The sequence below is a fragment of the Anabrus simplex genome, chromosome 2 (genome assembly GCF_040414725.1).
Source record: "Anabrus simplex isolate iqAnaSimp1 chromosome 2, ASM4041472v1, whole genome shotgun sequence".
Classification (NCBI taxonomy): Eukaryota; Metazoa; Arthropoda; class Insecta; order Orthoptera; family Tettigoniidae; genus Anabrus; species Anabrus simplex.
In genome coordinates, this window is record NC_090266.1 from 608825034 (window position 1) to 608852047 (window position 27014).

The window sequence follows — 27014 nt, forward strand, 5'->3', positions numbered from 1 at the left end:
TTATAACAGTGAATTCTTAATTGGATTGCTGCATTTGCTTAGTGCTCACACGTGAATCACTTCTGCCCGTTGGGAGACACTCAAATGTTCTGCGACACTGAGGGATGAAGAATGATGTGAAAATCCAGGCCTTCCTCAAGGTGAAATGGGCTTTATCTATAACTATTCATAAAAACTGGCTTTTCAGGAAAAAATACTCATTCTTTTCTGGTTTGGAATGTGTATTAGATCCCAATTTTTCTTCTTTTCTTCATGGGGCCTCTAAATATTAGTTCCTAATTAGCGTCGACCTCTAAGATCTTTTGCTACCATACTTTTCCTTCATTCGCACCTACTGTACATATACCTGCTCCCTTCACAAAGTTGCAGGTTGTTCTTACTGGGTCGTCTTGAATTTTTTCTCTCTCTCTCTTCACCCGGTAGTCCTAGAGTGGAGAGTCTGATTCTGCGCAGCGAATCACATTTGAAAAGTATGTGTTCAGCTGATTCCTCTGCTTCATTGCATTTCCTATATATATTGTTTCTTATTACTCCAATTTTTTTCAGATGGCAGTGTCCTGTCAATAGTCCTACGACCAATCTTATATTGTCTCTGCTGAGTTTCAGCAGTTCTTTAGTATGCTTCTTGTTTTGTCCTTTTATCAGTTCCTTTGCAAGCCTGCATCCTGGAGTATTTTTCCAGTACTCCATTTGTTTCTTTTGTACCTATTTTCCTATGTAGTGTCGGGCTTGCCCATAGGAAATCCTGCATATACGTTCTGGGCCTACAAAATATGTTTCTGCCCCTTTCCTGGCCAGTTTATCTGCCTTTTCACTTCTTTCTATACCTGCATGCCCTGGTACCCATATTATTTTGACAGTGTTGTATTTTGAGAGCTTCAGGAGAAGTGAATGGCAATACCAGGCAATTCTGGATATTATGTGGCTGCTTGGCTGTCCGTAAAAATGAAAATGTTCTTATTCCTATAGTTAATTTGTAGATTTTCTTCAAGAAATGTTGTGATAGCTATCACTTCAGCTTGAAAAATTGTAGTGTGTCTGCCCAGGCTCTTCTGGATTGATCTCTCAGGTCTTCCCCCATTGATCCCTCCTCCTGTGCCATTCACAATCTTTGAGCCATCAGTCCACCACACTATATCTTCTCTATCAGTATTCCACTAGTTGATATCCCAGTCTTCTTTTTTTTTATTATCTGGGTCTCAAATGGTTTTTTGAAGTTGTACTTTGGTATCGTATAATCAGAAGGCATGTGTAGAACTTCCTCTGTTATTACTCTTAATTTTACAGTGTCCTAGATTGGGTCTTTGTGCATTCTAGCACTCTGATTGTGCCAGTATACGAACTCATTCTAGCCTGTCCTTTTATGAAATTGCATAGTGATGGAAGATTTAGAAAAGTATTCAAGGCTTCTGTCGGCGTAGTTCTCATAGCCCCAGTTATGGCTGTGCTTGCCATTCTCTGTAGGCTATTTAATCTACTGCTGACTTTTCCTTGACTTACTTTCTGCCATCACATGATTGCAGCATAGGCCATCAGCAGTCTAATGATCATTGTGTATATCCCCATTACCATTGATGGTTTTAGGACCCGTGTCTTCCCAACGGCTCTCTTACATGCATACAGCAAGTTCTTAGCCCGGGTTATGTTCCTTTCTATATGTGGATTCCAGGTTAGATTTTTATCTAACACTATACCTAGGTGCAGTGCCTGTTCTTCCATACTTATTTCTTACCCAAAGAGCTTCAGTGATCTCTTTCCCTCTAATTTTCTCCTTCTTGTAAAAGGGACCAGAGTTATCTTGTTCGGGTTGACTGATAGTTGTTCTTCCTGACACTAGATCATCTGCGTTTCCTTGTGTATAAAAACCCTGTTCGTTGAGCATGGCTATGATTTTGTTCACCACGAGGTTCCACAGCAGAGGAGAAAGAACTCCTCCCTGAGCACAGCCTCGGGTAGCCCTAACCGTCAGTTTCTTCAAACAGGGTTGCTTTTATCTTCCTTCCGTCTAACATGGATTTAATCTGAAACGTGTCGGTTGCCTATTTTACGTGGTTATGTTTTATTATTCTGTTAGCACAGTTCCAATCTGCTCTTCGAGCTCTGGTGTCTGTTTCAACCATTTCTTCTTCTGTCATCTCAGCCTCAGGAAAGTGACACGCCATTAGTATCTCCAGCATGTCCTTCCCTGCCTGAGTAAATGACCCATCTGGTTTGTCCAGTGTTCCCACTTGATTTATATGGGTTGCTTTCAGAACCTTCTGGAGCCTTGCTGTTTCAGTGTGCGATTCCACTTTCTCACAGAACAGTCTCCAAGATTTTCTTTTTGCTTTCCGTATCTCTAGGTTATACTCAGCGAGTTTCCTATGATATACGTCCCACAAACCATTTCTAGATGATATTCTATACACCATCCTAACCTCTTTTTTCATTTTGGCTAGTTTGTTGTTCCACCACCTTACTTTTTTTGTATTTTTCTATTCTTTGAGATGACAGTTGTCACGGAATGAGTCTATAATGGCCTCTTCTAATTGTTCCACTGCCTCATCCAATTCTTTCTGTCCTCTCACGTTAGTTGGAATTTTTTGTACAGCCTTCCCTAGAACTTCTCTGTATCTATCCCAGTTAGTTCTTTTTTGGGTCTCTGTACATCTCAGCCCCACATAATCTCGCATCTATTGCAAATTGGATGTGCTGGTGGTCTGCCAATGATGGTTCCTCCAGCACTTTACAGTCTTTGATAAAGTTTGCAATATGCGTAGTGCTTAGTGTAATGTCTGTTACTTCCCTACAATTTTTATTTATAAATGTAGGCTTGTTTCCTATGTTTAGTATCGTCAACTCAGTTCCAATAATAAACTCTAGTGAAGACTCACCTCATGCATTACAGTTCGTGCTGTCCCATGCTGTGTGGTGTGAATTTTCATCTGCTCCAAGGACTAAGTGTTCGCCTTTCCTCTTTGCATAGCAAATTAGGTTCTCAACTTCTGATGGGGGCAGATTAGTTGAGTCATATGTGCGGTACGCAGAGCCTATGGTTATTTCTCTGGGTCCCTCCCAATTTCCAAGTTTAATCTTAGCCACGGATAAGTCCCGTGAACAGTGTTCCTGCAGCATAAGACATTTTAGTTTTCTGTTCACAAGAAGACATGTTCTGGGTATATCTGATGTTGTATTGTACATCAGTATACCTCCAGATTCCACCACTCCTGCTACTCTGCACTTGACTACCCAAGGTTCTTGAATAAGGGCCACATCAATAGCCCCAGACATGAAATCCTGGCGAAATTGGCCACAGCTGCTTTTTTTTTTATGCTGAAGATTGGCCTAAAGGACCTTCAGCACCATCTTTATCAACATTGGGTTTCGTTTTTCCCTTGATGACCTGAAACTTGATCTGCCCGAGTCTGAGCTTAGCCTTAAGGCTTCTCTCTTTTAGCTCTTCAAGGTCTCTTTCACCATGGGCCAAAACGACTTTTCTTCCTGTCTTGTCGATTGAAGTGGCATTCAGCACTCTCCACTCTTGTGTTAGAAGTTTGGTATCGTGCTGATTGATTCTGACAAGAACATCCTCCACTTTCATCTTGTCAAAAGGAGGTGGACCCCACTGTCGGCAGCCCTGAAAATGGTTTTCCGTGGTTTCCCATTTTCACTCCAGACAAATGCTGGGGCTGTACCTTAATTAAGGCCATAGCCGCTTCCTTCCCACTCCTACCTTTCCCTGTCCCATCATAGCCATAAGACCTATCTGTGTCGGTGCGACATAAAGCAAAAAAAAAAAAAAAAGTTGGGGACTTGGTGATGACCTTCGTCATGTTCAGGACCTTTTTTTCATCCGCCACAATTTGATACTGTCTGTTCCAGCCAACTTTTTGTTTCTGGATTTGCACAGAACAGTACCATATCTTCACTTTCCAGACTTGGTGACTCAAGGAAGTCTGGAAGACATCCACCTGACAGTGGCTTAATTTGTGCTATCAGAGCAGATGACAATTCATTCACGTCGTCCTCATTGAGTTTTCCATCTGGAAAGGTCCTGGGTATTATTGCGACCTTAACTGAGGATAGTCTTTCTGAGAAGGACATGACTATTTCTTCCTTCTGTTTCTTGTAGGGTGGTTTTGTAGCTGAATTTATGGCGTGGTTTCCTCCGACCATGGCCTTTTGGGCGTAGTCATTGGCATAGCATCTCGCCGATCCCTGTTCCTTGGCTTCTTCTCCACCCAAGTCCCAGCCGCTATCTTGGCTTTCTTCCTCGCCTCCTTTTCCTTGTAGTAGGCACTTGTGCGAGGTGGTCTATCTATATGCATCCTATTTAGTTTCGATGCAGATATCTTCAGGTTTTTCTCAGTGAAATCTCCTGTTTCCTTTTGTCCAGAAGTCTGCTTTCCTGTTGCTTCTTCTGTTTCTTCTTCAGATTTGGGGTCAGCCTGCCCTTCTGGGACTTCTTTCTCCATATTCTCCTCTTGGGCCTGCTGCTGGACATGCTCTTCTGGAACTTCCATAGCTCCCCTTGGTATTTGTTTGGGTGGTTCATTTGGAATGTCCATGGTTCCATATGAATTAGGGTTTTTGCCCCTGCTAGGGTCCTGAGCGGCGTTCTCACCATCCGTGATGAGGCATTCTGCCAGACATTGTCCTCTCGCAACTGAGGCTCTCCAAAGCTGGTGCCACACCCCTCAGCCGTCCATCCAGCAGTCCGCCCCTGGCCCGAACCCGGCCAGATTTGTTCCACCTTCAGTAGACCTACTCACGTGGTTCCTACTTGGCATTCCCATGACTGAGTTCACAGCCATGGGTTTCCCAGGTTGGGTTTGCCCCGTTCCCAACCCGCGGTTTGTTCAGGCTACGTAGGGCAAACTGATGTGTTGGTTCGAGCACACCACAGTGAGCTTTCACCTCAGTCGCCAGTACCCACTTCACCTGAACCACCATATCACCCATGTGGAGGTAACATGGATGCCTCTCTAGCAGGTGTGGGTGAGGCTTCCACTTCCAAGTTCTTGACTTGAGCTAGTAACCGTGGAGGCGTTCTTACGACCCCCTCCCACAGGGGGTGGGTGGTGCTTTAGCTTCCTCCTTCTTGTATAGTGGTCTGGTTACCATTGTGGCTCCACACAATATCTGAAGAAAGGAGATACTAGTCCCCCTCACCACGTAGAGGATCTTCAATTGTATCGAGTAACCTAGATTATCCTGGTGCAACTGTAGAAGCACCTGGAGGGGGTGTTCTCGATTTACTACAGTGATAATTTAACTATGCATGAAAGGCTATCAATTCCTCTGTGAATCAAGAGCCCAAACTTCCTGTCATTACATTTGTTTCTCAAATTAAAATAACATTCAGAGAACTTAAATTGAAGTCAGCTTGGTATATTTAACATGGAAGTCTAATACAGTCACATGTCAGTACAATGAATACCAGTTGAGCAAAAATTTTTAATCCCCATCTACAGTTCCGTAAGTCGCAACGTAAAATAATTTTATTTGAGCGAATGTCAGTAGTGCACACATTTCATTAGAATGTAAAGAAATAAATGTCCCTTCATCAACATATGACTATTTGAATAAATTTATTTTGTGCACATGTTTCCACTTGTTGTGTATTGTGGAACATAAGCTGCGTATAGATGAAGCCATCGTCTAAAATCACCATTACAGTATTCTTACAAGGGATGGGGAGATGTATGGGTAACAGATGAGCAGGAAATGTCTTGGGAATCGCACTAGTTTATAAATATCCTATTATTTCCAGTACCATCCTTCGTCTACTGTCAACCTTGTACTACTGACGGAGGTCCAGGGAGAGCATGGAACTACTAGCTAAGTGTATGTGTACATTACTGTATTTCCACATATGGGTATTTCTCGTCGTATTGCACAATTAGCAAAACTGTTTTGTCATTACATTTGTAGGGATTACAATGAATGACCAATCCTGTGATTTTAACCGGATCTCATGTACAGATAACAGGGATTTTGAGTACTTTTGTACCATGAACATCTGAACTGTAGGCTCTTTGTTGCTAATTTCACTGTGCAAAGAGTATATCTTGTACATACAGTACAATTTATATTCTGAGGTCAAGTATGTCAGCTAACTCAGCAGGGAAGGGAAAAATGTGAACAGTTCTCTTTAAAGCAGAAATAAAGTATTTTAGAAGTAGACAAAGGTCACAAGAAATCCGATGTTGGAATGAACTACTCCATCAGTGACTATACGCTTTCATTGAGGACAGAAGTAAAATATTTGAGAGCATTGAATCTGATTCCAGCAGTCCACAACAAAAGAAAATAAGAGCTGGAGACTTGGAACAAATCAACAACGCTATTTATGTATGGTTTGAGGATACCAGTCTTAAAAAAATGTGGGAGTTGAAGGGCTAATGCTGTTAGCTCAAGCTAGATCTTCCACATCATCTCACAAATTTTAAATGCAGCACTGGATTTTTACATTGTTTTAGAGGGAGATACAGAATCGTCCATCGTACTGTGAGTGGGGAAGCAAAGGATGCATAGGTGGAGTTGGTAGAAACTTGGAAGGAGGAACAGTTTAAGGAAGTTATGAAAGATTATGCTCCAGACTGTATATTTAACACTGATGAAATAGCCTTATTTTATAAAATGACTCCATATGATATGTTGGCACTGAAAGTTGGAAAATTCATTGGTGTGAAGAAGTCGAAAAAGAGAATAACAGCAATGTTGTGTGATAACTCTGCAGGTACAGAAAAATTGCCCCCCACACCTCTTGATTTTTGGAAAATACAGATATCCAAGGTGTTTTAAAGGAGTAAGTTCCCTACTATGCGAGTACGGCCATAATCAAGCAACATAGATGACTGATGAAATTTTTCACTCGTGGTGGAAGAAAAATGAAAACCTGTAAATGAAAAATTCTACTTCTAGTAGACAATTGCTCTTATCATAACAATATTCCAAAGCAGACGGAGTGATGTTATCACCTAACTGTATGCTTAATCTTCAGCCTCTCATCAGGGGATAACACTGGGTAAAAAGAAATTAATTTTCTTTTTGAGACTTGGTTCTCCAAACATTGGAATGGTTTCATTTGCTGTAAAATGAAGAAAAATCAATAGTATAACAGTCCTGATTTGCTGTTGCGGTCAGGGCATTTATCTTTTATGCCTTTAATTTTCCCTCATATTTTAACCCAAGTGTTGCTATGGACAATCAGTAAAGGTTGTCTCCAACTAGTCACCTTAAGGAGTCCATCTGCACTAAAATAGGTATGGTAGAAACATCACGGAGAATGAAAAGACATTTTTATAACCTTATTTTTTGAAAATAATGCCTGTTTTTGTACGATTTCCATAAAATAAACATTTACAATATCTTGAAATACGAATGGATGGGCAAAATATATTTTAATTCACAACTACTGTGTATTCTACTAGGGGATATTGGCAGTTTCAAATAATGAACCAGAATAATCTCTTTCACTACAATACATAATTCAGTGTATTTTTAGTACTCTTACTGCACAAATTTTTAAAACAAGAGGTTTGACAGCTTTGACTAAAATTAGACATATATGCACTTAATGTATGTGTGTATAGATAAAATAAAAATAAAAAAAATGGTAGGAAAAAAAGAGGAAAACAAAACCAGAAAAATTAAGAGAACACCATTTGGAAAATGATAAATGCAGTTGTGGCCTTAGAAGTAAACAGGTGTATATTGATTTGACTTTTGTTTATATTCTAGTGGGTTTTGCGAATTAATCCCCAAATGTAATCTCCCATCATACTCTTTAATTTTCTCTCTCTTTTTTTTTTTTTTTTTTTTCAAGTATTAGGTTGCATTTTCTTTTGTTTTTCCTTGGTGATGGTTCTACCATGCTTTTTCTAGTGTAGAGGTACTCCCTCGGGCCTCCTAGCCTGGAGAGAACTTTTATTGGTTATCCGGAGCAGCCCTTGAGAAAAATAATAATAATAATAATAATAATAATCATCATCATCATCATCGGCGGCTTTAACTTATTAACTTCTTCCAATAAATTCACTTCTGTCTGTGGATGTACTTTCAATGGTTTAAGAGACCAATTCTAGCATGGAATAATCATCCACACAGATTGAGCAGAATTGTGAAATTGAAAAAAGTTTTGTGTGAAGGTGATGAAGATTATTTTGTGGAGGTTGAGTCTTTGAGGAAGATATATCATGTAGATGTTGGTGTAAGTGAGGAGAATGTTACGTTGATAATGTATCAGAGCAGTGATGATTTAGAGATTAATGAAACTTCCGTTAAGAGGGTCGAGAGCAACAGTGTTGATGGGATGAATGATACAGGAGTGGGAACTACGATGAAGGATATGGAAGATGTAGTAATTGTTGGGGAATTTAGTGGTAATGGTGGGGATCTCGAGGTCAAAGATAGTAGTGATTTCATTGTGAGTGAGGGAACATGTGAGATGAGTTGTGTGAATGAGATTGAGGTGATTGAAGCTGGTATGTCAGATAAGGATGAGTGGATGAAAACTGTCGATGCTGTGGGTGAAAGTCTTTGGACGGGAATGTTGTCACATTGTATGCATAATGAGAATCATAAGAGGGATTGTGAATATTATGGGGATTCAGGGTTTGAAGATTTTATGAGGAGTAATTATGTTGGAGAGATTTTTTGGTATTTGGAGAAAGTTTAAGGAAAGTGAGAAGGGTAATGTGTATGAGATAACGGGAAGTCAATTCAGAAGTAGGTTTAGTGGAAGATCTGATGCAGAAAGTGGTGTGAATGATTTGAAAAATGTGTGGAAGAGTATTGTTGTAAGACATGGGATTCTTTTATGTTTTCAGAAGAGGAGGAATGTTTTGAATGTGAAATATATGTGTGTTCTGAATGAAAGTCTGTGTAAGTTACCTGTGAAAGAATGGGAAGAGAGCTTTTGTGTAAGGTTGGCAACCATGGTAGGTTTGGCCTCTGCAGAGAAGGTACCTCTGAAGGTGATCATCCAGTTGACAAATCCCAATTCATTTAAGAAGGCAGCTGATAGGAGGGTGATGCAGTAGGGGAGGCATCATGCAGATAGTTTTGAAGTAGGGGAGGAGGTGTTACTAAAGGTTCCACACATTTCATCTGCTGACAATAATTCACAAGTTTTTCAAATTGTATCAGAGACCTTACACAATAGGTAAGAAAGTTGGAAAGTGTGCTTATCACCTGTTGAACAATAAAGGTGACATGATTGGTACATACAATATTCACAATCTTAAGAGGTATGCAAGATGAAGTATTTAAGTTCAGATGTTCTATGTATGTCAACAAGAATGTGTAAATTTTCTGTGGTTTTGAGTGAACTTGACTGGCTGTGTAGACTTCTATTCTGAAAAGACTGTGATTTGCTCAGATGTATTGTAAATATCTTCACAGAATGTGATTTGCTCAGATGCATTGTAAATTAATCTTCGCAAATCAAAAGGATGTATTGTAACTGTACAAGAGTATGATCCCCAATTTTAGGTTAAGAAATGTTTGTATACGACTAACTCCCAATTTTAGGTTAGAAAATTTTCGTAAAATAATTTGTAATATAAAGTAGTAAATATCATGTGAGTTTTTAAATTAAGATGGAAGAACATAATATTGTAAGAAGAATGTGTAGTTAGGGAATATTGCATATGTACATTATTATAATCTGTATAAATTTCTGTTTGGGTAAGAGTCTGTAGCCGGGCTGAGTGGCTCAGACGGTTAAGGTGCTGGCCTTCTAACCCCAACTTGGCAGGTTCGATCCTGGCTCAGTCCGGTGGTATTTGAAGGTGCTCAAATATGAAAGCCCCGTGTTGGTAGATTTACTGGCACGTAAAAGAACTCCTGCGGGACTAAATTCCGGCACCTCGGCGTCTCCGAAGACCTTAAAAAGTAGTTAGTGGGACGTAAAACAAATAACATTATTAAGAGAGTGTAAACATGGCCTAGCAGTAAAGATTGTGCAACTGGGAAAATGACAACTATATCAGGAAAGACGGTTGTAGTAGTATTAATAATAATAATAATAATAATAATAATAATAATAATAATAATAATAATAATAATAATAATTTTGTTGTTGTTTTATGTCCCACTAACTACTTTTACGGTTTTCGGAGACACCGAATGCCGGAATTTAGTCCCACAGGATTTCTTTTGAGTGCCATTAAATCTACTGACATGAGGCTGATGTACTTCAGCACCTTCAAGTACCACCTGTCTGAGCCAGGATCGATCCTCTCAAGTTGGGGTCAGATGGCCAGTGCCTCAACTGATTGAGCCACTCAGCCCAGCTTGAGTAATAATAATAATAATAATAATAATAATAATAATAATAATAATAATAATAATAATCATCATCATTTTATTATTATGTTGGCAGGATAAGTAAATGAAGACAGAACCTGGTAGCGTTCTATTTCTAAAATTTATTATCTAATTACTAAAACACAACATTGATACATAGTCTCGTAGCTCAGGATGAAGTTCGCTGTCCACACCCCGCTGGAACTCCCTTCGCAGCCTACACACGTCAGCACCCAGTGTCCCCTTCATGCTGCACTAGAACACCCAATGTTCTTCTACAGCAGCCAGCCCCAAGGTAAACACATGCAACGACAGACAAACAGGACAATCCTCAGTTCGACAGACGAACACTCCACAGACTGCCCCTCCCAACTCCTGCTGTCTCTCGCTCTTGGCTACTAACTGATGTAGCTCGCAATGTAGCACTCTTCGTTCTCCTTTGCTCCATTAAGTCCACCTACTGACTGATGGAACTCGAACTGCGCTGGCATGTCGCTCCTGTCTTATATGCCCGCAGCTGGCCCTTCGAGATACATCAGCCTTTTGAAGCTCGTGGAAGCCTCCAGATATAGAAAGTTCTCAGTCTGGGGCTCTAGTCATTTCTGTACCCCTCGAGGCATCGGCGACGTAGCGGTCAATGACGGCACTTGTAGCGATGTCCGACCAATGAGCGCCGGCCCTGTCCACTGAGGCTTCAGCCCAGTCACAGTCAAACAGATTACATGCACTAGCTCTGCCCCGCTGGATGTTGAAATGGCAGACAGAGAAGCTGCTCACACTTCAATAATAATAATAATAATAATAATAATAATAATAATAATGAAAAACATTAAAAATCAATGCCCTGACCATAAAAACAAACCAGGACCATTATACCATTGATTCTCTTTCATTTTAGGATGAAAGGAACCAGTCATACATAAGGAAAACAGAGTCAACAAAAATCGTGCTGACTGGTGTAATTCATGAAACCAGTCAGTAGGGCCAGGAATTGTAAGAAATTGCATATTTTTTCTCCACTGTCAGAAAGTATGCTCACTTGATATGCAAGTTAAATACTAAATTTACAACCATTTAAACAAGAGTTAGTGTTGCATAGAATGCATATTTTGCCTGTTATTTTAATAAGCATTATATTTCACCACTTTGCAAAATTATGATGCACATTTGCTTGTTTTAAGAATATATTTTTATTTTATTTATTTTAACTTCATATTTGATCGAAAGATGGGATCTAGACAAGTTGAAAGAAAAGAGTGTGAGGGATTGTTTCAAGGAACATGTTGCACAAGGACTAAATGAAAAGGCTGAAGGAAACACTATAGAGGAAGAGTGTAGAGTCATGAAAAATGAAGTCAGTAGGGCTGCTGAAGAAATGTTAGGAAGGAAGAAAAGATCAACTAAGAATCAGTGGATGACTCAGGAGATACTAGACCTGATTGATGAACGACAAAAATACAAGAATGCTAGAAATGAAGAGGGCAGAAAAGAATACAGGCGATTAAAGAATCAAGTGGATAGAAAGTGCAAGGTAGCTAAGGAAGAATGCCTGAAGGAGAAGTGCAAGGATGTCGAAGGCTGTATGGTCCTGGGAAAGGTAGATGCTGCATACAGGAAAATCAAGGAAACCTTTGGAGAAAGGAAATCTAGGTGCATGAATATTAAGAGCTCAGATGGAAAGCCACTTCTAGGGAAAGAAGACAAAGCAGAAAGATGGCAGGAGCATATCCAGCAGTTGTATCAAGGTAAAGATGAACATAATTTTGTTCTGGAACATGAAGAGGCTGTTGATGCTGATGAAATGGGAGACCCAATTTTGAGGTCAGAGTTTGACAGAGCTGTGAGTGACCTAAATAGGAACAAGGCACCTGGAATTGATGATATTCCCTCTGAATTACTGACTGCCTTAGGAGAAACCAGCATGGCAAGGTTATTTCATTTAGTGTGCAAGATGTATGAGACAGGAAAAGTCCCATCCGATTTTCGGCAGAATGTTCTTATACCTATTCCCAAGAAAGCCGGTGCTGACAGGTGTGAAAACTACCGCACCATTAGTTTAGTATCTCATGCCTGCAAAATTTTAACACGTATTATTTACAGAAGAATGGAAAAACAAGTTGAAGCTGAGTTGGGAGAAGATCAGTTTGGCTTCAGAAGAAATGTAGGAACACGTGAAGCAATCCTGACTTTACGTCTGATCTTAGAGGATCGAATCAAGAAGGACAAGCCCACGTACATGGCATTTGTAGATCTAGAAAAGATATTCGATAATGTTGATTGGATCAAGCTATTTATGATTCTGAAGATGATAGGGATCAGATACCGAGAACGAAGAATTATCTACAATCTGTATAAAAATCAATCTGCAGTGATAAGAATCGAGGGCTTTGAAAAAGAAGCAGTAATCCAGAAAGGAGTGAGGCAAGGCTGCAGTTTGTCCCCTCTCCTTTTCAGTGTTTACATAGAACAGGCAGTAAAGGAAATCAAAGAGAAATTTGGAAAGGGAATCACAGTCCAAGGAGAGGAAATCAAAACCTTGAGATTTGCCGATGATATTGTTATTTTATCTGAGACTGCAGAAGATCTCGAGAAGTTGCTGAATGGTATGGATGAAGTCTTGGGTAAGGAGTACAAGATGAAAATAAATAAGTCCAAAACAAAAGTAATGAAGTGTAGTCGAACGAAGGCAGGTGATGTAGGAAATATTAGATTAGGAAATGAAGTCTTAAAGGAAGTAGATGAATATTGTTACTTGGGTAGTAAAATAACTAACGATGGCAGAAGTAAGGAGGACATAAAATGCAGACTAGCACAAGCAAGGAAGAGCTTTCTTAAGAAAAGAAATTTGCTCACTTCAAACAATGATACCTGAATTAGAAAGATGTTTTTGAAGACTTTCGTGTGGAGCGTGGCATTGTATGGAAGTGAAACATGGACGATAACTAGCTCAGAAAGAAAGAGAATAGAAGCTTTTGAAATGTGGTGTTACAGAAGAATGCTGAAGGTGAGATGGATAGATCAAATCACGAATGAAGAGATACTGAATCGAATTGGTGAGAGGAGATCGATTTGGCTAAATTTGACGAGAAGAAGAGATAGAATGATAGGACACATCTTAAGACACCCAGGACTTGTTCAGTTGGTTTTTGAAGGAAGTGTAGGTGGTAAGAATGGTAGGGGTAGACCAAGGTATGAATATGACAGGCAGATTAGAGCAGATGTAGGATGCAATAGTTACGTAGAAATGAAAAGATTAGCACAGGATAGGGTGGAATGGAGGGCTGCATCAAACCAGTCTATGGACTGATGACTCAAACAACAACATTTGATTTACAAATACGATCCCAATAATATCTTCCATCGAGCCATTCTTGAAACTTGGCAATACTGATAGAAGCTAACACGCAACACAATCATTAGCTCATGTCACATGGGTGGCCGTTAGAGAGTTCTCGAAATTGAGTTCATGTATGGTGGTTATACATAATATTAAATTTTTTAATGTTGCCATTGATGCTTTCACGGCCCATACTTATAGACATGATATAGGCTTTTATGCTTATTCTGTGTCAAGAAAATGTAATGAAATTATTTACGTTTCACAGAGAACTGTGCTCTGTGTCGTCATCAGAAGAAAATCTCGACTCTCCACGAGAAAGGCTTCTTCAACAATGAACTGTGAATTTAGACGTTATAATAGAAGTGGAAATAGTACGTTCATTCATCACCAGATGACTCCCCAGATGCGATACAGCGCTAGCGTTCGAAGCGGAAGCTGACAGAACCATCAGAATCAGTTAGTAATAGTCGCAAAGTACATATTTTTATTTAAAATATGAAATAGAATTAAAATATTCATGAAATAAAATACTCAATCGTCGGACTATGTACTCACACTTAGTTCTTGCCTGATTATTTACACATAATTGTTGATGGGTGCCAGCTACAAATAGATGTAGTGATAATAGAATGAGAGTCTTGAATATCTCTAGGGTCTGAGATAATAAGCTTACTTTGACAACATAACATATAGATTCTGGGAAAAGGAGATTGGCGTTCGGTTTCCCCATTAAAATGTGAGGTTATCTGATCTACTAATAGAAATGAAACAATCAATTATATTTGGTAATGAACAAAATATATTCTTTAAAAATTGACTTTTAACAGTGAGATTTACTGCTATAGTACCAAAAATAACATAAAACTGACATTATAACTGAATGAAACTGTAGGCATTAAACGTGAAATCCTCTTGACCGGACATTTAAAAGTTATACAAGATATTTATCCCTCACTGTTCACTTGACTGTACCTCGAACACTTTGAGTGTTATTACGACGTATTCCTTTGAGTTGGTGTCTAATGTAGGTATCTCAAGTCTAATTTGGTGATGTATCCTTTTAGTTTCACATACGAGATATAGTATGGCTTGAAATTATATTCACACTTGACAATCAACTTTAAAAGTAATTCACTGATAACTGTTAGTCTGCATAACGACGACTCAATATTCGGCTGTCACCGAACTGACACAACAACTCGACCGGACAGATGCACAAAACCCACTCCGAACATTTAATCCATATGGTGATTGACGACTAAGTATCCATGTTACTGCTGCTTCTCGATCTCACTGACTGACCAACTGTGGCCTTACTCTCCATACAACCGAGCTCAATAGTTGCAGTCGCGTAAGTGCGGCCAGTATCCAGTATTTGGGAGATAGTGGGTTCGAACCTCACTGTCGGCAGCCCTGAAGATGGTTTTCCGTGGTTTCCCATGTTCATAACAGGCAAATGCTGGGGCTGTACTTTAATTAAGGCCACGGCCGCTTCCTTCCCACTCCTAGCCCTTTCCTATCCCATCATCGCCATAAGACCTATCTGTGTCAGTGCGACGTAAAGCAGCTTGCAAAAAAAAAAAAAAAAAAAAAAAAAAAACTAACTCTCCATACGACTATCCATCAACCAAGGCTCCATTCATCTGACTTCACTGACCATCCGTGGTCTCACTCTCCAAATGACTGCCTGATGTTATAAGATCCAACCAGCTTATATAACCATTAGTTGACACCCACACGTAATCTCTAAAAATAGCAATGATGTCATGCCCACCCAACTCAAAGCATTGCAGCTTGTTGTGGAAAAGCGTAAGGTGATCTAGGAATTCCCTAAAAATGACGTCAATGCTAAAAGCATACAATACTGGGCGAGTTGGCCGTGCGCGTAGAGGCGCGCGACTGTGAGCTTGCATCCGGGAGATAGTAGGTTCGAATCCCACTATCGGCAGCCCTGAAAATGGTTTTCCGTGGTTTCCCATTTTCACACCAGGCAAATGCTGGGGCTGTACCTTAATTAAGGCCACGGCCACTTCCTTCCAACTCCTAGGCCTTTCCTATCCCATCGTCGCCATAAGACCTATCTGTGTTGGTACGACGTAAAGTCCCTAGCACAAAAAAAGCATAAAATGGCAGAGCGATGACTCGACAGTTATGGTAGCAGTATTGCACAATGTGGTGCAATGTTTTAAAAGGTAGGATCACAAATAACACATCCATATCTGATATTAGGCATTAAGTCTCACTCTTATATTATCTTGATGCTAATACACAGACACTTATATATACAAAATAAATTAAATACCATAAAGCAAGCGATAATTAATTCATACATAGCAAAATCAGATTGTAGAATTGAATCAAACAATAATAGTTATAATAATAATAATGATAATACAGACACAGTAATAATAATACAATAATAATAATAATAATAATAATAATAACAATAATAATAATAATAACAATAATAATAATAATAATAATAACAATAATAATAATAATAATAATAATACAGATGACTGCTTGTAACGGGATTTGAACCATTACAGTATGAAGAGGTATTAACGATTGGAATAATTTATCAAGGGAGATGTTTGTTAAACTTCCAACTTCTCTGATGTTGTTTAAGAACAGACTAAGTAATGAACTGATAGGGAATGTGAATGAATTGATTGACACTCTTGGGGAAGTAAATCTTGGTTGATCTTGATGTGTGGAGTGTAGGATAAGAAAAGTCAGGTGAGCTCAGTTAAAGAGTAGGCAGAAATAACTTAATGTAGGTGGTAGAAGACTAGGAACACTGGGCATACACTGTAGGAGAAAGGAAGCCCAACAGGTCAGTATCACAGAGTGAGTTGGCTACACAGTTTGGGTCATGTAGCTATTAGCTTTCATTCGGGGGATGGTGGATTCAAACCCCAACGTTGGCAGCCCTGAACATGGTTTTCTGTGGTTTTCTATTTTCACATTTGGCAAATTTTGGAGCTGTACCTTAATTAAGGCCATGGTCACTTCCTTCCTAATCCTAGCCCTCCCGTATCCCATTGTCACCATAATACCTGTCTGGGTTGGTGCGACATAAAAGCAAATGTGAACAGGTGAGTATCAGTAGTGAATAGGACAGATAAATACATTTATCAAAATAGAGGAATATGGATTGAAACAATAATAGGATAAGGACAGTGACAGGTTCTTCTTATATTACAGGATGCATTGTATTCTCTTTCCTACACGTGTGCACAGTGGGGAGTTTATAGGCAGCAGATCATATGCTACCTGGCTGGCAGTAAGAATTAATAAAAGGTGTTATTGTGTTATTTGTTCAAGTAGAGGTAGTTGTTATTAATTCTGAGTAATTACAAGTTACTTACTTAGTGTTCCAATGTTTTTATGTAATATTTTCTACTCATTTTAATTCTTTATAATATTGGCTTGCTTTCAGGTGGTAGCAGTGGTTCTGCCATGTCTGTTGCTATGAAAGCTGCTGCCACATTGCAAGAAGGTCAACGCTGTGTTGTAATTCTGCCAGATAGTGTGCGTAATTATATGACTAAATTTCTAAGTGATCACTGGATGCAGGCCCGAGAGTTTATTGAGGATGTTGGAATGGAGGAACACTGGTAAGCTCATTATGCTAAGTTGAATCCTATTGTGTTGAGATCAATTAGTCACTACTGATCTGCATTTAGGGCAGTCTCCCAGGTGGCATATTCCCTATCTGTTGCTTTCCTAGCCTCTTCTTAAATGATAGCAAAGAAATTGGAAATTTATTGAACATCTCCCTAGGTAAGTTATTCCAATCCCTAACTCCCCTTTTTATAAATGAATATTTGCCCCAATTTGTCTTCTTGAATTAGATCTTTACTCTTTATTTACAATCCCATTTATGTAATTACCTCCTCCCCCCCCCCCATTTTTGTGATTATGTGATTTTATCATATGTTAGAGTAACATATTCTTACAGGTGGTGGCGACTAAAAGTGTCTTGCTTGCGTTTGGAGGCTCCATTAACTGTACTGCCATCTGTCACCTGCCAAGAAGCAGTTGATATAATGAAGAAGGAAGGTTATGACCAACTGCCAGTTGTTGATGATTCAGGGTAAGAATTTCGTATTTAGGCTACAACATGAATATATTATGTAATCCTGTATTGCAGTATTCACCTACTTCCTTTAAGACTTTACTTTGCAATCTATTTCTCTGCATCACTTGACTTCATTCCATTACTCGCTCGCTCACTCGTGCTTATTTTGATTGCGAATTTCATATACCTAGCATGCTTGCTCCATCAGTTTAAACCAACATGTTTCATGCTATTTTACCAGTGCTCAGGAAGGCCATAAATTTATCGTACTCTTTAACTCCTCTCTTTACTGAAATACGGCTGCAGTTTTTTTAGTGCTGTCTAGTTAGAAATGTGTCTAGAGATTTTCATTTTCCTTCCAGCTCACCTCTTACACCTATATAATTTAACTCTCCTTCACTTAAAAATAAGAATGAATATGGTTATAATTGTTCAGATATATTGTCACCTTAAATCTTAATTTTTGAAATCTTAATCAATTTTTCTCTAAAAGTGTACTTAAAATTCAGTGCTCTGGTTGTTTTTCCCATGCACCTCTGATGTATTTTTCTTCTTTTAGGTCTGTTCAAGGAATGGTAACACTCGGAAATCTCATGTCCCGTATGGTGAATTGTCGTGCACTCCCTACAGATCCTGTGGAACAAGTACTTTACCGTCAGTTTCGCAAGATAAATCTGGACACTACCTTGGGTCGTCTATCACGAATCTTAGATAAAGACCACTTTGTGCTTGTTGTTCATTCTCAGAGGCTCTGTGAGTAACTTTCTTAATGTAAATGAATTATTTGTGTTCACAAATTGTAAAAGTAGAGGTATTGAGTTCTATTAACTCTTCTTGAAGGTTTCTGTGGATCGTATATCTGTTACCTTATAAATGAAAAGCCTTCTCTTTGAAGAGTTGCACTTTTGATTATGAGATATCTGTTGAAAGCACCAATTTTCAAATTACCAGTGTCATATGCAAATCAACTTGCATTTCTGAAAGATTATTTACTAAATATCTCAGTGGATCAGTGGTAGAGTGTCAGCCTCCAAACCCAAGATTGAAGATTCAAACATAGCGTAGATAGTTGGATTTTTGAAGAGTGGAAAATAGTCCATTTGACACTCCATGTCATACAATGTCAGCATGTAAAAGATTTCTGGTGACATATTTGGTGTTTACATCTTCATTATAGATTGTTATGCGTTTCAGTGTCCAGTCTGTAAGCCTTTCTGAATTTACTAATCACAGCACAATCCTCTATTTGTAACTAATTCCGTGGCGTCCTTTAGTTCTATACCTCTTATCTTTAAATCATTAGAAACAGAGTCTAACCATCGTCGTCTTGGTCTCCCTCTACTTCTCTTACCCTCCATAAGAGTCCATTATTCTACTAGGTAAACTATTCTCCTCGATTCACCTCACACGACACCACCACTGAAGCCAGTTTTTGCATACAGCTTCATCCGTCGAGTTCATTCCTAACTTATCACTTATCTTCTCATGCCAATTACCCTCCTGCCATTGTACTCATCTGTTTGTACCAGTAATCATTCTCGCTACTTTCATGTCTGTTATTTCTAGCTTATGAATAAGATATCATGAGTCCACCCATCTTTCACTCCCACAAAGCAAAGTTTGTCTGAATACAGATAGATGTAAAGATAGTTTCATCCAGGAGCTGACTTCCTTCTTACAGAATACTGTTGCTTGCAACAGCGAGCTCACTTCATTATCTTTACTGCACCTTGATTCAATCTCACTATACTACAATCCTGGGAGAACACACTAGACATTCACTTCCCTTGGATTTCTCACCTACTGAAATCAATTTAGTCTTAGAAATGCTAATTTTCATACCATACTCATTGCACCTATTTTCACGATCCAAGATATTAGACTGCAGGTTTTCCGCACAATCTGCCATTAAGACCAAGTCGTCAGCGTGGGTCAGACTGCTTGCTACATTTTCACCTAACTGAATCCCTCCCTGCCACTATGAACAACAAAGGTGAAAGATTACAGCCTTGTTTAACCCCTGCAAGTACCTTGAACAAAGAACGCATTCTACCATCAGTTCTCACTGCAGCTCAATTGTCAACAAGCTATTTAATAAGAATGTTGTAACCAATCGTAAAGAAGTTGTTAAATATCAAGGTTGCTAATCAGTAAAGTAAAACATAATTAAAACATAAATAAATCAGACATATTAAACAGATAAAAATGTTATGTTGAAGATGCACTAATCACAAATTTTTATCCCTCCTTCTGCCCACGTTATAGGTGCTTACTTTTGTAGATGGTGAATGATGGTAACGCTGTCCCATCCCTAATACTCATTTTTGATGAGTCTAAAATTCCCTCTGTTTGTTGATGCCATGTTTCACAACTAACTTCGCATGCCCCAGGTCATCACAGAAATTTGTTTAATCATAATTTATAATATTTGAGGCAGGGACTCCTTCCAGTGTGTTTTGCAGCTATGGAAATAGTCTATAGTAATATCTCTTGTAACAGCTGCTGTGGCTCTTTTGGTGTTCTTCCCGATTCTCACCATGAGTTTGTGATTCTTCCTCAGAAAACCATGAATCCATTCTAACCTGGGCAATTATCTGCAAATCTATCCTCAACCTCCCAACGTGATTCAGATAACCCTGGACGATATGCGTATCGTTACTTCTCAGCGGGAAATCCCACCTAGCATATAGCAACAGCCCTTCGAGAAGAGTGTTTTCCTCCTCCCTGGTTAATGCTGTAAGTGCATTCACCTTGTATGAGTATCTGTTCTTTAATTTATCATCAAGTGTTGTGTATCGTATAGCGAACTGTTTGGATGCTTTCCAGATACTCATTTTACCCTGTCAGACAAATTTTATTGCATTCTGTAAGTGGATAGGGTTATATGTACACCTTCATCCATGTCCCATTTTCTTCATATGTCTTCACCATGATTGGTATATACCGCATAACAAGATAACTTCATATATAAAAAGCTTTAAAAAAAACTTTGAAACATTATAATCTAGAAACTTGCGTAAAAGCTTTATGATACTGCCCCCATTTTCCCTGACTAACTCAGCGAGCAACAAGAGAAATTCCAAGTTGGGCGGTTCGTTTGCGGGCTGTTCCAGTATTAGAGGCATTTAAGGATAGGACTGACGACAACACAAAAATAAACGCAATTTAAAACAAGGATTGACATTTATTCGTAATGTATGAGCACTTCACAATAAAAACGAACATTAGTGGTTGCTTGTGTGATGCCATTCCTCGATCCTCAATGTTTACAAGAAAATTTTACAAAAGGGAACTCAAATTATATTTTGATGACTGCTGAAGACATGGATTTACGAGGGCTGTTTTTTCCCAAGTTCCGATAGGCCATAAATAATAGAAGTACTGAGATAACAAGATGATTTTATTACCAAAAGATTTATATATTCTTACTTATTTCTCTACATAGTCACCATGAAGGTTGAGGCATTTGTCGTAACGAGAGACCAGTGTTTCTATACCCTCTGCAAGGAAGTCTGCCGCCAGTCTATGCCAGATGAGGAAGTCTAGTGTGAGACCCTACGTCGCTTCCGGAGAGCGATACAAAACAAACGAAGAGGCATGCTCTCATCTGGCGTGATTCTGATCCATGACAATGCACAACCGCATAGTGCCAATGAGACAAAAGAACTTCTCCAAACGTTCAAGTGGGAAGTCATTGACCACCCACCTTACAGTCCTGACCTAGCACCTAGTGACTACCACCTCTTTCGAGAAATGAAGGCGTTGTTAGGTGGACAATACTTTGCTACCAGTGAAGAGCTTCAAGAAGCTGTAAGGACCTACCTGAGCTCACTCGCAGCAGACTACAAATCTTTTGGTAATAAAATCATCTTGTTATCTCAGTACGTCTATTATGAATGGCCTATCGGAACTTGAAAAAAAGCAGGATGTTTCGCTTTTTCCCCATCTTTACACAGAGTTGTTCCTAGGCATTCCCTTGCTGTTGCTACTACAGCATCCCTGTATGCCACCCATTCTCTTTCTCTATCCTGAACCTCCTTACTGTTCACTGTTCGGAACTTCTCACAAATTATATTCATGTAATTCTAATTTCCTCATTCTGGAGATTTCTACCATTATTCGTTTGCAGATAGATTTCACTTTCTCTATCCTAGGCCTAGAGATACATAGTTCACTGAAGATCAAATAGTGGTCTGTTTCATCGAAAAATCCCCGAAAAACCTGTACATTCCTAATGGATTTCCTGAATTCGAAGTTGGTTAAGATATAGTCTCTTATGGATCTGGTACTCCTACCCTCCCCTGTGTAGCGGTGAATAGCGTTATGCTTGAAGAATATATTCGTAACTGCTAAATCCATACTAGCACAGAAGTCCAGCAGATGCTTCCAGCAGATATTAGCTTCCATATCTTCCCCACATTTACCAATCACCCTTTCGTATCCTTCAGTTCTATTTTCAACTCTCGCATTAAAGTTGCCCATTGGCACTATCCTATCCTTGCTATTGACCCTGACTACGATGTCAGGGTCAACAGCAAGTTTTATATTGTCAATTTTATCGTCATCTGCACCCTCACATGGTGAATACACTGAGACAATTCTCGTCCTAATTCCTCCAACTGCCAAATCTGCCCACATCATTCGCTCGTTTACGTGCCTAACAGAAACTATGTTGCGTGCAATAGTATTCCTGATGAACAGCCCTACCGCAGACTCTGCCCTTCCCTTTTTAATACCCTTCAAGTACATTTTATAATTTCCTATCTCTTCCTCGTTATCTCCCCTTACCCGAATATCACTTACTCCTAACACATCCAGTTGCATCCTCTTTGCTGACTCAACCAATTCTACTTTCTTTCTTTCTTCCATAATTCCAATTAATATTGATAGCTCCCCATCAAATTCCATTTAGTTCGCCAGCTTGTTTCCAAGGAGTCCCTCGCCTATCAAATGGGAGTGGAACTGCGTTACTCCCATACTTCCGAGGCTTCTCAAAATGTTCTGAGCTCTGTAAATTCATGAAGAAGGATGCTACCCTACGTACACATAGTCCAAGTGAGGATCTCTCCTCAAACAGGTTATGGACCACCGGTGGACTGTATAGCCTTAGGCGCCTGAGCACAAGGAAGGCCATGGCTCAGAATATGTCCGAGATGCCCACTCCCATTCCGGAGCAGCTGGTATCCTGATTATCAGTGCCACTTACTAGGCCACTCAGTCGTCTACAATAATCCACACCATGCTGAACCAATGAAATAAATAATAAAAAATAAAAAAATAATACACTGATACAGTAATGCTTTGTTCATGTTTCATGTGTTATGAGTTAAGCTGTTTTTCTGAAATTAAATTAAAATTACTTTTTTCTGAAATAGAAGTTAACTTTTCTGAAATTGAGGTTACTTTTTTTCCAAAATTAAAGTTGCTTTTTCCAGAATTAAAATTACTTTTTCCAAAATTAAAGTTACTTTTTTCAAAAATTGAGGTTGAAAACCAGTATTTTATTAAGAGAAGAGGAACATATGATTAGTGCACATTGGCTTAGCTGTTGGTTTTCCTTGTGGACAGCCAAGGTTTGTATCCCAGCAGATCTCAAGTTAGAATTTTCATTTGATATATCACGTGGAATCAGGGTGAGCATTTGGCCTAAAAACCCTGGGCAAAACTCCCAAAAGGAATGGGCCCAGAAATACTTGGGATATATCGTGATTCGAAAGATTGGACAGGCCGAGGACATGCGTTCATTACTAGGAATTTTATAAAATTAAATCACATTAATTAGAACAACAGAAAAATGCTAAGTAATTTATATTAAAATTATTATACATACATACATACATTATCATTATAGACTGTTATGCCTTTCAGCGTTCAGTCTGCAAGCCTCTGTGAATTTACTAAACGTCGCCACAATCCTCGATTTGCAACTAGTGTTGTGGCCTCATTTAGTTCTATACCTCTTATCTTTAAATCGTTAGAAACCGAGTCTAACCATCGTCGTCTTGGTCTACCTCTACTTCTCTTACCCTCCATAGCAGAGTCCATTATTCTCCTAGGTAACCTATCCTCCTCCATTCGCCTCACATGACCCCACCACCGAAGCTGGTTTATGCGTACAGCTTCATCCATCGAGTTCATTCCTAAATTAGCCTTTATTTCTTCATTCCGAGTGCCCTCCTGCCATTGTTCCCACCTGTTTGTACCAGCAATCATTCTTGCTACTTTCATGTCTGTTACTTCTAACTTATGAATAAGATATCTTGAGTCCACCCAGCTTTCGCTCCCGTAAAGCAAAGTTGGTCTGAAAACAGACCGATGTAAAGATAGTTTCGTCTGAGAGCTGACTTCCTTCTTACAGAATACAGTCGATCGCAGCTGCGAGCTCACTGCATTAGCTTTACGGCACCTTGATTCAATCTCACTTACTATATTACCATCCTGGGAGAACACACAACCTAAATACCTAATTATTATATTTTAGCCGTAAAATATTTACAAAATATACAATTTACTCAGCCTGGTGTAGACATTGACTTCCTTCTTCTTTCTTCCTTTTTGAGAATCCAGTTACCCTCTTGAAATGTGGATCTCCTCGATGATGCCACCATTCAGTTGATTGGAATCCTTCGGAGTCGAACTTTGGTCCTTGATTCACAAACTTGCTAAGGGATGGGAATATCTTTGGAATTCTTCACCCTCTAAGACAATACACATACTTCTACTGTTTCATTAACTACATCTCCTACTTAGAGGTTTCCTGTTCTTATCACACTGGTACTTCAAATAAGACTATATTTTTAGAGTGTCTCCATAAAAGATTAAACATTTTTGCTTTATTCTTCACAGGAACTACTAAAATGTTTCATTGTTCTATTCACAAACAACAACTGGTAGGAAAGACCCATCTTCACTCCCAAACTGTTTATAGTCAGTCTTTCTTTCGTATGATACAATAGATTTTTGTGAAAGTCCTTCTAATCCTTTAAATTATATGGTAAGATCATCTGACTTTGTCTTTTTCTATATGCAGTGCGAACCAGTGTCCCTACTCGGGGACTATACATTGCAAATGGACCTCTATCTCACTTCTGTCAAGTCTTATGGTGAACTCTTGATCTCAGCTCTGCCAAGCCTTACAGAAACTCCCCATTATGCTGTAATTTAAGCCCTTTTATATTTTATTAGGTGTTCTAGAATGGTCATCTGGTTACACCACATTAAGCTGGCCACTATGCCCATTAACTTCCGGGTTATTCATTGGTCCGTCCGTTCAACACTCATGCTACCTGCTAGACTTGCATGCACACCTTTTTTAATGGTTTTCTGATTTATTTCAAAACATACCCTGAGTTTTAAGTTGGAAGACTACATGGCAATCTTGGCCCTTCTTACAGGTTGGCATCAGCAAGACGCTAACACGTTTGCACCATGTTACACTCATTTGGCTTACGGGTTTTGTTTTATACTGATTTTATGCATTTAATAATTCTCTGTTTGCGCTAAATAAAACTGCCACACACTTGATAACACTGACACGTGTTTCACTCCTCCTTGACATTGCTGGAATACATATTCCCTAAATTTAATTACGTTTATCAGGATGTCTTTCTTGGTGGTCGTGGGTTTGAGGCTCACTCAGGGTTGTTCGCTCCACATTAATGGACGGGAGAACATGTTACGATCCTCTGGTTGCGACAGATAGCCAGAAAAAAAATTATTTTGTGTGGCATGACAAATACAGTACAGTAAAAAGAAACTGTCTTGCTATTATTTTGATAACATAATAATGATGATAATTATACGGCCTCAACTACCTTGCGAAGGCAGTTCAATTGAACAACTTGCTTGCCAAGTTTTGAATTAATTTTATTGTATTAGCTTAGATCATGTCGCTAGAAATCTTTTATATGCCTGCGTTGTACAACATAGAGAGCCATATGGACTTCTGCCCTCCAAAAATCCAACTACTTCTGCAAAGTTTGAACCTAGGATTGTGAGATGAGGCTGAGATTCATTTATCTGGTTATTCAGACTAGGGAGCCATCTACTAAACACCAAGTGAGTTAGCAATGCAGTGCCTTAATTAAGGCCATGATCACTTCCTTCCCAGACCTAGCCTATTCTATCACATGATTGCTGTAAGACCTTTCTGCGATGTAAAACAAATAGCAAAATTAGAAAACCTTGTAATAAGAAAAGAGGGAGTTTTTCTAATATTAGCACATTGCAATGCATCAGAATAATTAACTTTATTTAGGGAGTTTTAAAATTGTTTTCCCGTTATCCTTCTCTAGTGACAAAAGTGTAAAATTATGTGTAAGCTGGTCTTGATAGTTTCTTAAAATGAAAATTTCTCCAAGAACTGTTCCTTACAAGGGAACTGTTTGGATTGGATCAGACAGATTTCAATTAAACTTGGATGAATGATCAATTAACATTACTGAATTTAATAAGCATTTGGATGTTGAATTGATTGCGGTGTTATATATTTAGTTGCTGAAAAATAGCCAGACTGCTCAGAATACTTAGGTGATAGCATAGAATGACTTTGCATATGCACTGTAGAAGTGCACCAGTAGTTCTATTTTAAGTTGTATAAAATTTTACACCAAAAATGAGATTTTTACAACACAGACAGAATTCCACACTCTACAAACCTATTTTACTAACAGAGTTTAGAAATATATCAGAAGCTTAGGTTTTAATATTTCTGTATAGTTTACAATAGAAGCTAAAATACAGTATTATGTAGAATGAAATCTTGGTCGTCTATACATAAATGTCAATGCTATTGATATTAAGTTATATTTTATGAGCACAAATAAGGAAACTGCCTGATTCCTGTTGAAAGTCACTCATTTTGCCATGCTGTGGACAGCCTATATAACAACGGCAGGGATACAGCAACATTCTGATGTATTGATTGATCATCCTACCAAATTTCATTGCAATAGACAAGTATCATGTTCCATTTAAAACTGCAGCAACAAATAACAATTTTTAACCTCTCAGCGTGGGACGACTTTCACTATCTGGCTACCCTGTGCTGCGGGAGCATACTATGAGTGCAGGCTTTTAGTTAATTGGGTGTAAATGACAAGCGGTTCAATGAATTTGACCAAAATGTTCAGTTTGTTATTAGTGCATAAACACATAAACAGCGTAATTTACTGGAATTACCTAAGGTCAGTGAAGTGGAGGAATCTTCTGATGCTTTCAAATTGAACAAGAGATATGGCTGAACCAAGTACAGTAAAACCTCGTTAATTCGAAGTCGTTGAGACGCAGAAATCGAAC

General features: G+C 38.9%; 1 protein-coding gene across 2 annotated transcripts in view; it reads left to right on the top strand.

The window, feature by feature from the left end:
- Cbs (Cystathionine beta-synthase) overlaps nt 1–27014 on the top strand; it is a 149061-nt gene that overhangs the window by 112497 nt on the left and 9550 nt on the right. For both annotated transcript variants that reach the window (XM_067140996.2, XM_067140995.2), the window contains exons 8-10: nt 17076–17253; nt 17598–17732; nt 18277–18470. In XM_067140996.2, the coding sequence (XP_066997097.1) occupies nt 17076–17253; nt 17598–17732; nt 18277–18470 (507 nt within the window). The remainder of the gene's footprint in view (nt 1–17075; nt 17254–17597; nt 17733–18276; nt 18471–27014) is intronic.